This window comes from Calonectris borealis, chromosome Z (genome assembly GCF_964195595.1).
Source record: "Calonectris borealis chromosome Z, bCalBor7.hap1.2, whole genome shotgun sequence".
In the NCBI taxonomy this organism is placed as follows: Eukaryota; Metazoa; Chordata; class Aves; order Procellariiformes; family Procellariidae; genus Calonectris; species Calonectris borealis.
The window spans coordinates 16,163,801-16,175,972 of NC_134352.1; the positions used below are offsets into that span (position 1 = coordinate 16,163,801).

The 12,172-nt window shown below is 39.3% G+C and overlaps 1 protein-coding gene across 4 annotated transcripts in view; it reads right to left on the reverse strand.

Annotated features, from left to right (window-relative positions):
- Positions 1 to 12,172, reverse strand: part of NCBP1 (nuclear cap binding protein subunit 1) — a 32,153-nt gene that overhangs the window by 5,601 nt on the left and 14,380 nt on the right. For all 4 annotated transcript variants that reach the window (XR_012670837.1, XR_012670836.1, XM_075136457.1 and 1 more), the window contains 9 exons: positions 11,480 to 11,544; positions 10,679 to 10,741; positions 9,284 to 9,358; positions 8,061 to 8,164; positions 7,093 to 7,215; positions 5,750 to 5,852; positions 4,311 to 4,404; positions 1,670 to 1,773; positions 882 to 996 (listed from right to left, as the gene is read on the reverse strand). Coding sequence is in view for 2 of the 4 variants with exons in the window: in XM_075136457.1 (XP_074992558.1) it covers positions 882 to 996; positions 1,670 to 1,773; positions 4,311 to 4,404; positions 5,750 to 5,852; positions 7,093 to 7,215; positions 8,061 to 8,164; positions 9,284 to 9,358; positions 10,679 to 10,741; positions 11,480 to 11,544 (846 nt within the window). In the remaining 2 variants the exon portion in view is untranslated. The remainder of the gene's footprint in view (positions 1 to 881; positions 997 to 1,669; positions 1,774 to 4,310; positions 4,405 to 5,749; positions 5,853 to 7,092; positions 7,216 to 8,060; positions 8,165 to 9,283; positions 9,359 to 10,678; positions 10,742 to 11,479; positions 11,545 to 12,172) is intronic.

Consider the following 12,172-nt stretch of genomic DNA (forward strand, 5'->3'; position numbering starts at 1 on the left):
TTCAAAAACCATCAGCAGCCTCTGTGCCATGTGCCAAATTCTGACATTAACTTCATCCAAAGTTTTGGAACTAGCTAAGGGTTTTATGCAGGTAAACATACTCACAGACTACATACAAACACAGAAATTCTCTCTTGCTCTCTGTAACTCTCAACATGTTTATAAACTGACTTCATTCTATCACGACTAAGTATTGCATTCAGCCAAGCTTCCTTGGGCCTCATTTTTTGCAGCTGCCACAGAAGATACTCTCTCACCCCATTTTACTGTCCCACTTGGGACAACAGAACACAACAGCAGCTGCTTGCTCATCAGTTTGCTATATACAGTAACCCAGATCATGCAAAAGTATTCAGAAAAATAAGCTGGAAGAAGGAAGTGACAGATGCCAGTGTCAGAATCCAGCAGCATCCATCAGAAGAACAGTAACAGCCAACTTTTCAATAGCAAATAGCTGTTTCCGTGCACTTCTGCATGGAAGCCACAAGAGTACTCTTTAACAGAACTTACTGTAAATAATTTCTAACTGTTCTTATTGTTATCTAATAAGGTAATTGGAATCCACATTAGAAGGCAAGTGCAAGACATGCTCGTATTGGAAGAGAAACTTGTGAGAGAGAGCTTGAACAGGGCAAATGCATATGAATTCCCCTAAAGATTTTACCGAATTCTTAGGTTATAGCTACCATTAGAAAGGTGGACTGAGAACATGCATCCAGTTTTTGATGTCTTAGTGCTACAGATGACCACGTCTGCTGACATGCTTCCTGATAAACACATTTATTCAGTTCTTACCAAAACCAACTATGTGTCAGTCTGACAGCATGCACGTTTGTGTAACTTAGCTTAAAATAATTAAAAATTAGAAACAAATTACTCACTCTTTTGTGCTGCCTGGCCAATCTTGCTTTAGTCTCCTCAAGTTCTTTGTGAATCTTCAGAACATGCTTATTCATCTTACGAATTGTGGAATGTAAGATCTCCCAGATATAAAACCTAGGAAAGACACAAAGCTCAAATCACTACATTACACACTACTCCAAGATAGGAAACTAAATGTAGTTTCTTACAGAAAAATGTATCTGGGGGAATTTAAAAAACCTTAGTATCATCTAAGACATCTACTAGATGAGCAAACACTCAGCATATAGGAAAGCATACCTGTAATGTAAGAAAGCTTAACAATCATTTCTTTCCTATTTTTTGCAGTACACCTCCAAACCAGTATTTCATACACTTACTGCAAGCCTACCAACATCAAATTGACTTCTCAGACCAAACAGTGCTCCCGCTCTCAACAAGCAACGTGTCAATGGTGGTACAAGTTACATACCTCAACCAAAGACCAGGACCACCCTAAGCTAGCAGCTTATATAACACACAGCAACAGATTTTGTCTAGAAATAGCTCCAGTGTTGTTCTGCTTTGGCAGGCTTAGAGACTACTTGCAAAACGACATGCTAGCAACATTCTTGTACTGTCATGTAAACGTTCATACCCCTCAGAAAGAAAAATGCTGAAGTACATATTTTGTAGAAGGAGCAAAAGCTTAATTGTACCTTTTTCTTCCTCTACTCAGTTTTCATAGATTAAACTATGTACTGGCCACTTAAAATAGTAAAAATTAAAATTCAGAGACAAATAATAACCCAAGACAAATTCTTGTTACCTAGTAAAATCATGTGCAAGCTCTGAAGAGAAGATCCAGTTTGCTACTGCAGCACAGTCAACAATTTGTGTCCGAATCATCTTGTCCACAAGCACAGCAATCATCTACATTTTGTGAAAGACATGATAGTCATTCAAAATAGCAATGCTTGCACACAAAATCTGTGTAAAGTATTCCAGCCTCAGATAAAACCAGACATTGGTGCAACTCTACATTAGTGATATTACTGGCTAATTTCAAATAATTCAGGAAGCTGGGTAGTCTAGCCTAAAACTGCTCAAAATAGGGGATCTATATCAATTACATAAAGCATTCTGATTTTGATTAACAACCTTTTCTACTTCTTGTGAAAGTGATGTATCACTCTTCGTTAGCATACACACTTCCATACAAAAGCAAAAAAAGACAAGCATCATAGTTGGAAGTGAGGCCTTAGAGACACAAGTTCTAGTATTTGACATCAAAGTACTCAAACCAGAGCATATATACCTGTCAGATCATCATGATGAAGGAGCTACTGTTAGCCTACTCTCCTTGAACTGCAAGCGTCTTCAAACGTGACAGTAAGCTCTTCTCTACAGGACCTATTCATTTCAGGACAGAGCCAGCGTTGTGTAGTCAATGGAAGTGCTTACTTGCTACAGGCACTGCCATGATTCTGAGGGGGGTTGCAAGCAACCTAGCAGGCAACTGCAGAGAGGAGTTACTGACTAAAGCAGTTGCAAGCTGTTCAGAAAAAAGGCTTATCTTAGTTACTCATGTGCTTGAATGCCACAGTATCTAAGAACCACAGCCTGCACTGTATTTATCCTTACAACCACCCATTGTCAAATAAGGAAGTGTAACAAAGCTCCTTTTAAGGAAGGAAAATTAAAATAACTGAATGAATCATACAGAAGACTCAGCACTCAACTTTCAAGTCCCAGGATAGCATCCTATCCTCTATTTGTCTTTCCGTATTGCCAGGAAGAATTTCTGATTACTGAGCCTGATCTTCCAAGAAACACAGACCTAGGATTTTGGGAAAACATGTCATCTCAATATTAAAGTTTCTCTCTATGAAGTCACCACTGCAACCTTACTTATAGGTCCAGGAACTACTGATTCCTACTGCTAAATCACTACCTGCAGCACAGATCACTCATTAGCACTGTATGCCTTGTGAATACTGCTGATAGTTTGAACCAAATCAAAGGACATTCCCATAGACATGGGAGCAGGGCAAGTGGCATGGAAACAGACTCTGGACAAGTGTCCTGCTGTCCAGGCACCATTTCTTCTGTGCGCCAGAGAGGCTGTGGACTCAGGAAAAAAAAGTGCTTGACCAGAAGCAAAAGACTGGACTGCAACAAATGCAAGAGAGGAAAATGCAAGTTCCATGATCAAGTAGAAGAGCAGACCTTCGTAACTTTTGCACTTATTTTTTAAAGCAATCTTGATTTATTCATAAAAATCTAAGATGACTGTTTAGTCTGGGTTTGAAACCTCCACCTCAGTTTGGGCATGCTGCAATACAAAGGAACGAAGAGGAAAAGGATATGGATATTAGATTGCAGTAATGTAATTTCTTCTGATCCAGTTAAATGGCAGTAAAAAGTAGGTCAGACTGTAATCATCACATTTTCAAGGTCAGTAATTTGGGTAGGAAGTTTAATATATTAAAAAAATCCTGCTTTTTGGATGTTTTTAGTGCACTTAGAAGAGAGGTGACATCTGGCACAGGTATGTTCTAGGTGCTCAGTTTTTCCCCTAGGGAATGGACCACAGGTCCAGTAGCAGATGCAAGGATTACCCCTTGTTCTCAGTGGCATCACTTCTGAAAGTCTGGCCTATGCAGCTGTGAGGTACAGTCCACTTTCAAGCACAACAAAGTGCAACACAAACACACCAGTAAGGAATACGTGAAATAATTAATGCAGGCAAATTCAGCCTGAGTTCCTTATCGATTTCTATTTACAGAAGAATGACAGCTGAGGGAGAAAACAACTGCTGTGAAGAAACTGAACAGCTTAAACAATTGAGGCATTTTTCATAGGTCTTTTAGGGTGTTATTTCCTCTGGTTCAAGAATAAACATAATCATGGCACTGTCAAACTGATCTGTTCTGAACAGCCACTGACTGCAGCTCTACTCACTCTGCCCACGCACAACAGTGACTCCAACATGAGCTTTATGGAATAACCGTATGGCTTTCACTAGCAACTGGAAAAAAAAAAAGCCCTAAAAAACCCCAGGTTTCCACATTTCTAAGAATGCAGCCTGCTTTTGATATAAGATCTACATCTTATTTCAATTTATGCATCTACACTGTTCTCCAGTTTTCAACAAAAACATGATTTTAGCAAAAGTTATTCTCCTGTACAACAAACAGCATAGTATGAATGAGTTGGAATGCATTTGCCCTCCCACAATAAACTCTGAGGAAGAAGTGGCCTCACTGATGGTATATATTTTATTCCTTCATTTTAGCACATTCCTTCATTTTAGTAACGACAGTAAATACAATTTGAACTTTCCTTCAAATAAGATGACAATAGACAAGTTATTTTTAAAGGACATAAAGCAAACTGTGATGTTTTTTATTAAATATGACCTCTGTAAGTTGAAACTCACAAAGATACTTGACATTGCAACCTCTTACCTGTGGATGATTCTTCCAAACCTCATATACAACTCTCAGAACATGGAGTTTCCCCTCATCACTTTCAGCAAGTGTTTTGAAGACTTCATGAAACCTTTTAATAGATGCAAGTAGTCAGCGGAGGGGTTGGAATCAGGTCAAAAGAGCAGCAGATACAAGGCAAGTGGTTTAGATTGACCAAAAGAAAATTTTATGACTTTCTGCAGCAATTCTTGAACAACTATTCCCTGGAAAATATAACCATCCTGAGCTAAAATAGGCCACAAAGACATGACAGCTCCTAAAAGCAACTTAAGTCTTAGCGGTGAACTTACTCCCTGAAGCTGGGCTACATTTCTCATACTCTTAAAAGCAGGAAGAACTTTCATGCTTCGTGTGCTTATCTATACACAGCTGGAGCAAAATTTGCTGCCTTTTGAGCCTTAGACCTTCCTCTTGATATGTGTTTCCATAACATAAGACACTTAATCCAATCTGCTTCTTTTTGAAGGAAATGCCTCTATTTTAGTAGAGTTATGCTGACTGCTACACAGCATTCACAGCCTAGCTTACTGTAATATAACTATAAAGCATAAGAGGCTCTTTTTGATCTCATGGCTGCCACCGTGGGCGTGCAGCAGTGAAAATATCATGGCTCTAAGTATTCATATCACCCTGCCTCTTGTACTACTGATTGCAGGTTACTACCTGCAGCTTCTTATCAACATGGCCTCTATAAAGCTCCCAGGTGCATGCTTTTGTAACAGCTTTATATATCTTTAAGGACAGATAGAAAAATAACGTTAAGATGCATGTGACTACCTTTCATGTATCAAGACCACTTAAGAGCAACTCCAAAGCACACAGGATTAAAAATTAGTTATTTTATCCCATTTTGCTAAAAAAGGTGCAGTAAATTTTTTAAAAGTTAAAGCATATTTTTAAGGGATGCACTCTAAAATATTTTAGAATGGATTTCACTGCGCTTCGGTAGATAAAAGAAGTTTACATCAGACTGCTTTGAAGTTTCATGTTTTCTTTTTCCTTCTTCATTTTTTGTACTGTTCTAGACTCGCAGTCATAGTACAAGTAGTCATAGTACATATTGCGGTGGGAGCTACCCAGTCATTCAAATGTAAAGAGAAACCCTTGTTCCTCACCATAATCAGCAAATGAGTAATTCTAAAATGGAGTAATGTTCCAAACCTGTTGCATTTGTTTGATTTACACCACATGGCTGTGATGTAAATATATAAATTTCTGTTAATTCCATTCACATACATAACCTAGCACTTACATTACCATTCCTTCAGTAAGTAGCATCATTAGTTCTCCTAATATTGCACTGTGGAGCACCTAAAACATTGCTGAAGCTTGCAGTCCAGTTCTTTTATCGTGCATTTCACTGTCAGAATTAAACAGTTCTGTAAGCCTCAAAATAATGCACGTATTACACTTACTTGGCCAGGGCACTGAAGGAGTGGCTGAAAGATTTTGCGGCTAGATGGAGCAGAGTCTGAACAAAGACTTCTATTTTCAGAGGGTTGAAGGTAAATCCTTCATCTGCAAGTTATTTAAAGTTGAAACTATAAGTACTTCAAGTAGAGCATGTAAGTTACTCATAAAACTGTAGAGATAACTTATGGTTTTAATTCATTTCACAAAAAAGTTTCATCAACAGGGTTTTGCAAGGCTGAACAGGGAACTAGTAAAGACTTTCCAAAATGTGCTGATCTTCAGGCTGCCATTTTGCCATGGGGAAAATGTGCAGAAAGAATTCCAGGTCAGTGAAGAAGCTATCAGAGACACAGCCACCCTGCCAACATGTAACAGCACTGACAGACAGCAGCAGAGAAAGACAGCCAAGGAAACTGCAGAGTTATGCACCAGGCTGAAGGCCTGGCAGACCATAAAGAAGCGAGAGTGGATGAGGAGAGGGGAAGGTAAGGATGATTAGGGTACAGCGGTTGGCTATTTATGACACGGGAGAAGGGTCCAGCAAGCATGCATAGCAAACGTGGTTAGTAGGGGTGAATCGTGCCAAGTCCCCTCCTGTAGCTGCAGCTACCTGCAGCTGAAGACAGGCAGGAGGGAGAGCACTCATTAGCGTGTGATGCCTAAAGCAATCAGGAAACACGACAGTGGATCCCAGGGCAAAAACTGGATTGTTGCTGCTCTCTGCTTGCATAATAGAACACTGGCAAATATTACAGAAATACTGAAGCCATCCCCGTTGTAAAGGTCGCTTCTTAATCCTCTGTGTAGCACTTCTTCTCACCCCCTAAAACACACAGGCTTTAGCAATCAATGCTGTCTGTGGCTGCAAAGCTAAAAAGAACGTGAGTGGAGTTCCATCCTGAGTTTGTATCTATGGAAGACTACAGCCAGCATGCTGGCTATCTTATCTGTAGTGGGACTGCACTAAGGTGAGGGAAGCTCTCAGACAGGGCACAAGCACTGAACCTCAGGCGCGAGGATAACAGCATGAACTGCACTGTGTTGCTGAAGGCAAAGGAAATGTTAAATTCTGTCATGCTACCTCTGTCAATAATCACAAGAAAACACATCTCAAGCACCAGGTTAACTCTGTTAAGAAAAACAGGCCTGCCTCTGCCTGTAAGATGTTCACGACAAACCCTTACAATGGTGTATTATTTCCATTTACTGATAAATTGAAACAAACTATTAGAAGGAAAAGCATACAGTTCTGTTAACCACCATACCCATAGCTCCAAAGGATGGCAGATCAGTCTACACACAAAAAAAATTACAGCCTGCCAAAGCCTAACCGCATATATCTTACCATCATCATCATCCTGGTTTGGATTAGGCACATCTTTTAAAATGCTGAAGATTTCATCATTACTGGCCTTATTTTTAATTGCGATTGTTAAACAGAGTGCCACAGTATATCCAGGAAGAGACCCTAAAGAAAAGCAAAGAGGTCAAAAATATGTAGAAGGCAAGGGAGTATTTTTAACATCAGTTTACCTCTCAGAGAAACAAGTACACTTCCCAGATATACCTAAAACTACCTGTTTCCAACATCATTGTCCACATCACTATTCCATGAAACTGCTCAACACGTTTCCTGGTCTTCTTCTTAAATTCAAAACTACAGTAGAACCTTTAGAGCTGAGGTCAGGTAATCACTCTCCTGTCTAAAGCTCTACTTCAGCTTCCACCAATTTCCTAAAATTACAATACTTCCTTGTTTCTCCTCACTGTATCTTTGATGATGACACTTTCATGCTTAAGATTGTCTTCATACTGAGTAATAAAAGGAATAACAAGGTATTTATCTACTTCAGTCTTCACGTCATCTGCTGCCTCCGTATGCTTCATTAAATCAAGTTTACTGGTAAAATCTTCTGTTTCATGAAATTCAAAAAATAAACCTACATTATGACTTCATATGCTGACTTTTGCATAATATTGTGCCCAAACAGGGGAAATAGATGAATTTTCTCATTTTAGACTTCTGGCAAACAATGCTGCACACCACCACAACCACCTCAGCAAGAGTAACTTCATGTATCTGGATCTTCTTTTCTTCATAAAGTAACAAAGACAATTATATTACAGAGATCCAGGCTTAACATATATTAATTGCTCACGTGAATCATATTTACGTACATGAAAATCATGCATATTTATTTCAGCTGTATTCTTCCTCATGAAGACAACTGATATTACAGTCAATCTAGTGTGCTCCCTTGCTCTGAAACACTATTTTCTTCAATTTGACCTCTCAGTAACTTTAATACTTACTATTATTTTCATCTCCATATTTGTAAATGCACACTGGATTAGCAGGACTGAGGACAGAAAAACTTGCAGGAACAATGTCTATTATTCGCTGATGGTAGGAGAGTCTGGAAATAACAAGTTTCACAGCACTAGAATTAAAATGGGAGTAACACCAGGGCTAATTCTAAAGTGACTGCTTTACAACGGTTTTCCTGTATTTAACTTTCATAGAACAAAAATCAGGATGTTTATACAACAAAATGGTAGTTTCTGCTGGATAGTAAGAGCTAAATAAACCAAACTTACTAGTTGATGCTTTCTATCTGAACTCTTTGATGCTAGAGTTTCATCCTCATACAATTCATTTAGCTTGTGAAAAGATTTAAAGGCTGCCTGGTAGGATGTTTTATGCAAAAGTCTAAAATGCACTGCAGAAAACTAGTAAGACGTTGGTATTCAAAGCAGAAAAAAATATTAAATTGGATGTCTTCATTTTACTTTCCAGCTTATTCGACTCTCACAAAGGCTAAATTTTGCTATCAGAGTTTTCAGTGAAATGGAACTGTGCCACAGAAAAATTGCATTCGTTTTGCAGCGTAATACTTTCACACTTCCTATACTGAATTTACCCAAAAACGGATGAATGTTTTCATGCAGGATGCTGAATAACAGGCTTTTTGAACGTTTTGCTCTTTCTCCCTCCTATATCCCTCTATCTCAACAATTGTAGGTTCAGCCCTGGTTGTGTACTCTTGTTGTTGGGTTTGGTTGTTTTTTTTTTTTTTGTTTGAAGGGTTGTTTGTTTGTTTGTTTTAAGGTCAATTAACATCAGAGGCACCTAGAAGAACTGAGATTAGATTCTCAGTTTTTGGTATAACTAATGACCAGTTCCCTCCATTTCTGTGAATGCTGAATACTTTCCAGGAATATTGCCTAAACTCTATTTCTTTCCATGCCTATGGTGAAGCATGTCTTTTTGTAACTACAGGTGTGCATACCGGGCATAGATAGCTCACTACCATCTGCTCCACCTGTTTCTCCCTCTCTCTAAAGCAGTGTCCTGAGTGTCCTACAACAGGTAACCAGATCAAAATCATACAAACAACAGATTCATCTCTTAACTGGAACTGAATTGTAAGAACAGACATGCCTAAGACAAGAGTCAAGTTAAAAGGAATCTGACAGTATCCAGAAGCAAAGATCCAACTTTGCCTTGAATGCAACTATCAAAAGATCTTACTTACCGCATGCACTTTTCCAAAACCTCTCTCACAAATTTGGGTTTGGGTTTTTCAAGGTCCTGAGTAAGACAATCTGACCTATCAAAGAACAGAACGCGATAGCTTTTAGCAAAAGAATTTGTGCTTTAGTCTCTTTTTGGCTTGGTCTAATAGGTACAAAACAATCATGGTCTAAGGACAACTGGAGTGCTTGACACTTACTTTTACAGTGTAGGCAATTTTAAGACAATGAGACAAGTTTATCACCATTTTCTTATTGGCCATTAGCATTCTTGGAGTCTCGTCTCTCTGTGACATATTTTCAAGTAGCTTCCCTTCCCCCACCAGATTAAACATAATTTGTGCTTACATTTAGCTGGCTTTCCCTTTCCTTAGGAAAGGAACCTTGTGTGATTTCATAGTCTGTTCCTCCCTCACAGGAATTTTTGAACTTCTGGCTGATTTCAAATGCATTTCAGACACAGAAAAGTTTCAAATACAGTCACTTGCAAGATTTGTGAAAAATGGCAGCTTGTGAGAGAAACCCACAGAAGTATTGCCATCAGGGAACATCCAGGCAAAGCAAAATCAGCTCTTTGAAGACTGCTTGCCTGGTCAGTCAACATGGATGCATACTAGGATAGCCAGCAAGCACTTAACTCCACATGAGGACAACACAAGAAACTTAAGTAAAGCCACGAAAACGTTATTGCAAGAAGGGCTGCACCCCCCTCCACAAGGACACTTGGGCAGATCAGCTATGGAAAGCATGTACGGTAGCAGGCTGTGGAAGTCAGTGTAGGGAGGACTTAACCCCGAGGTGATCTCTACATGGGTGCCTGGAATGGAAAGCTCCGGGGAACCTGTGGTGAGACACTGATGGAGTCCAGGGAGCTCCTGCTAGAGATGTGAGTTCAAGATCTGACATTGTAAAAATGGATGGCAGGGCCAGCTCTGATGGAACTTGGGGCACTAGGATTTAGTAGGAGGGAAACAGATCACAAGGTCTCAAGGATAAAGGTTATAATGAAAGGTTTAGGGTAGGACAGAGAGCAAGATTACAGAATGTATACAGGATACAAAGAGTCAGGGCAAATCATTAAAAGTAAACTGGGGAGCCATTTTGGAAAATTTGCTAGCAACTAGTACGCAGGACAAATTAAAGAAATCACGTTTCAACTTCCCCTGTTTACAGAACGCTTACACTGGCTTGAAATTTATCACAAAATTCACCAGGGTCGATACAGTGACTAGAGAGATTATCAAGATAACCTACTGTGGTGAACAGATTAAGAAAGATCTCTGAAGAGCTGGAGGAAAGCAATTAACAGGGCCACTATGCTGTAACACATCCTGGGTAAGTTTGAAATTTTAAGGTTTTTGCAGTATCAGGTCCAAATCAAAGGGATAGAAACTTACCAATCTTCCCAGCTCCAACGGAACTGGAAGTTGCTCAAGTGGTGAGAAAACCAGTTAATAAATCTTTATTAAAAGAAAAAGAAAGCTCCATTAAATGCCAGAAGTGCAAGAAAACTTTCAGTTGAGATTTTCTTATAAATGCATTCTACTTTTCAAGGGCAAGCTTAAACTCTAAACCTATTACAGCATTAAACAGGTGTTTATGTTGACAGATACAAAAGATTGAGTTTAGAGAGTCAGAAAGAAGTTTTTATGGACAAATAGCCTGTCATGTTCTGTTGTTTCATACAAAGAGATGACTTACTAAGCTAACAATTAAAATGTAAACTTACTGTGAATATGCACTTTCACATTTTTGATGAGTAATTAACAGCTCTCCTACACAATGCAGACTTCCCTCAAAGGGCAAAATCACCACCACTGTGCTCTGGGTGGCAGACACGCCGCTAACTCCACTTCCAACTCACCTCCCAGACCACTAGGGAGCAGGCATAGTACTAGATAACGGAGTACTATGCAACTATGAAGAGCTTTGAACACGGAAAAGTTGTCACCAGTCTTAACTGTCCTGTACAGACAGCTAGAATTGTGACCTCTGGGGCAGTGTTTCTGGGAGGGAGAGGCAAGCAGTCAGTCCTCCACCTTCTCTTCAGATTGCTCAAAGCCAGAGCCCAGAAAACATTTTGAATAGCACCAAGAAGTTCTAATAAGGATTTCTGACTACTCTTTCCATAGCCTCTTCATTTTTCCTGTACATTGGATATTGAGGAATATTTTCCATTGTCTCCAAAACACATTTACCTGTCCACACATGTTGTATTCATTGTATCCAAACGCATGTAGAGCATTTCTGTGGCTTGTGCAAGCTGAAAGTTTCTTATTAAGGTTAACATAAAAGCACTAGGTAAGTCAGATGTTATTCCTTTCAGTTTGTGAATAGAATGTCATCAACTTTTTGTACTGAATGCTCCCTGGGTCTACTCCAAAATCAGGTAAATCACAGTAAATCCACAGTGGAAAAAATGAAGCATATAGTGAGTTCTATCCCCTAATCTTCCATTATTGCAATGAGACTGTTGGCTTCTTCCATAGAACGCCAGAATTTGCATCATGCAACATGCAAAACTGCACTGATATGAACAGACACCAACTTCCTTATGGAGTACTTCTTGTAATCTCACCAGTCAGCTTCATGGGCTGCTGCTGATGCTTATCCACAAACAACCTTTGATCATCGCTGAAGGCTTGAGAAAGTATGTCTACACTGGCTTTACACAACAAGGGCTTTATCCTTCTTACGGTGTCCTTATTAAAATTAAAAACTTTCTGCATGGACGTCCACCCAATTCTAGAAATAGACTTAGCTCTAATCATTGAGGTTATATGATTTGCAAACAGTGAGTGGAATCATGAACTAGAATGAAAATTTGGGCATGAAATTACCAGTGGATAGACATCTGTTAACAGTCCTCCATTCTCACAGTCTGTAGTTTG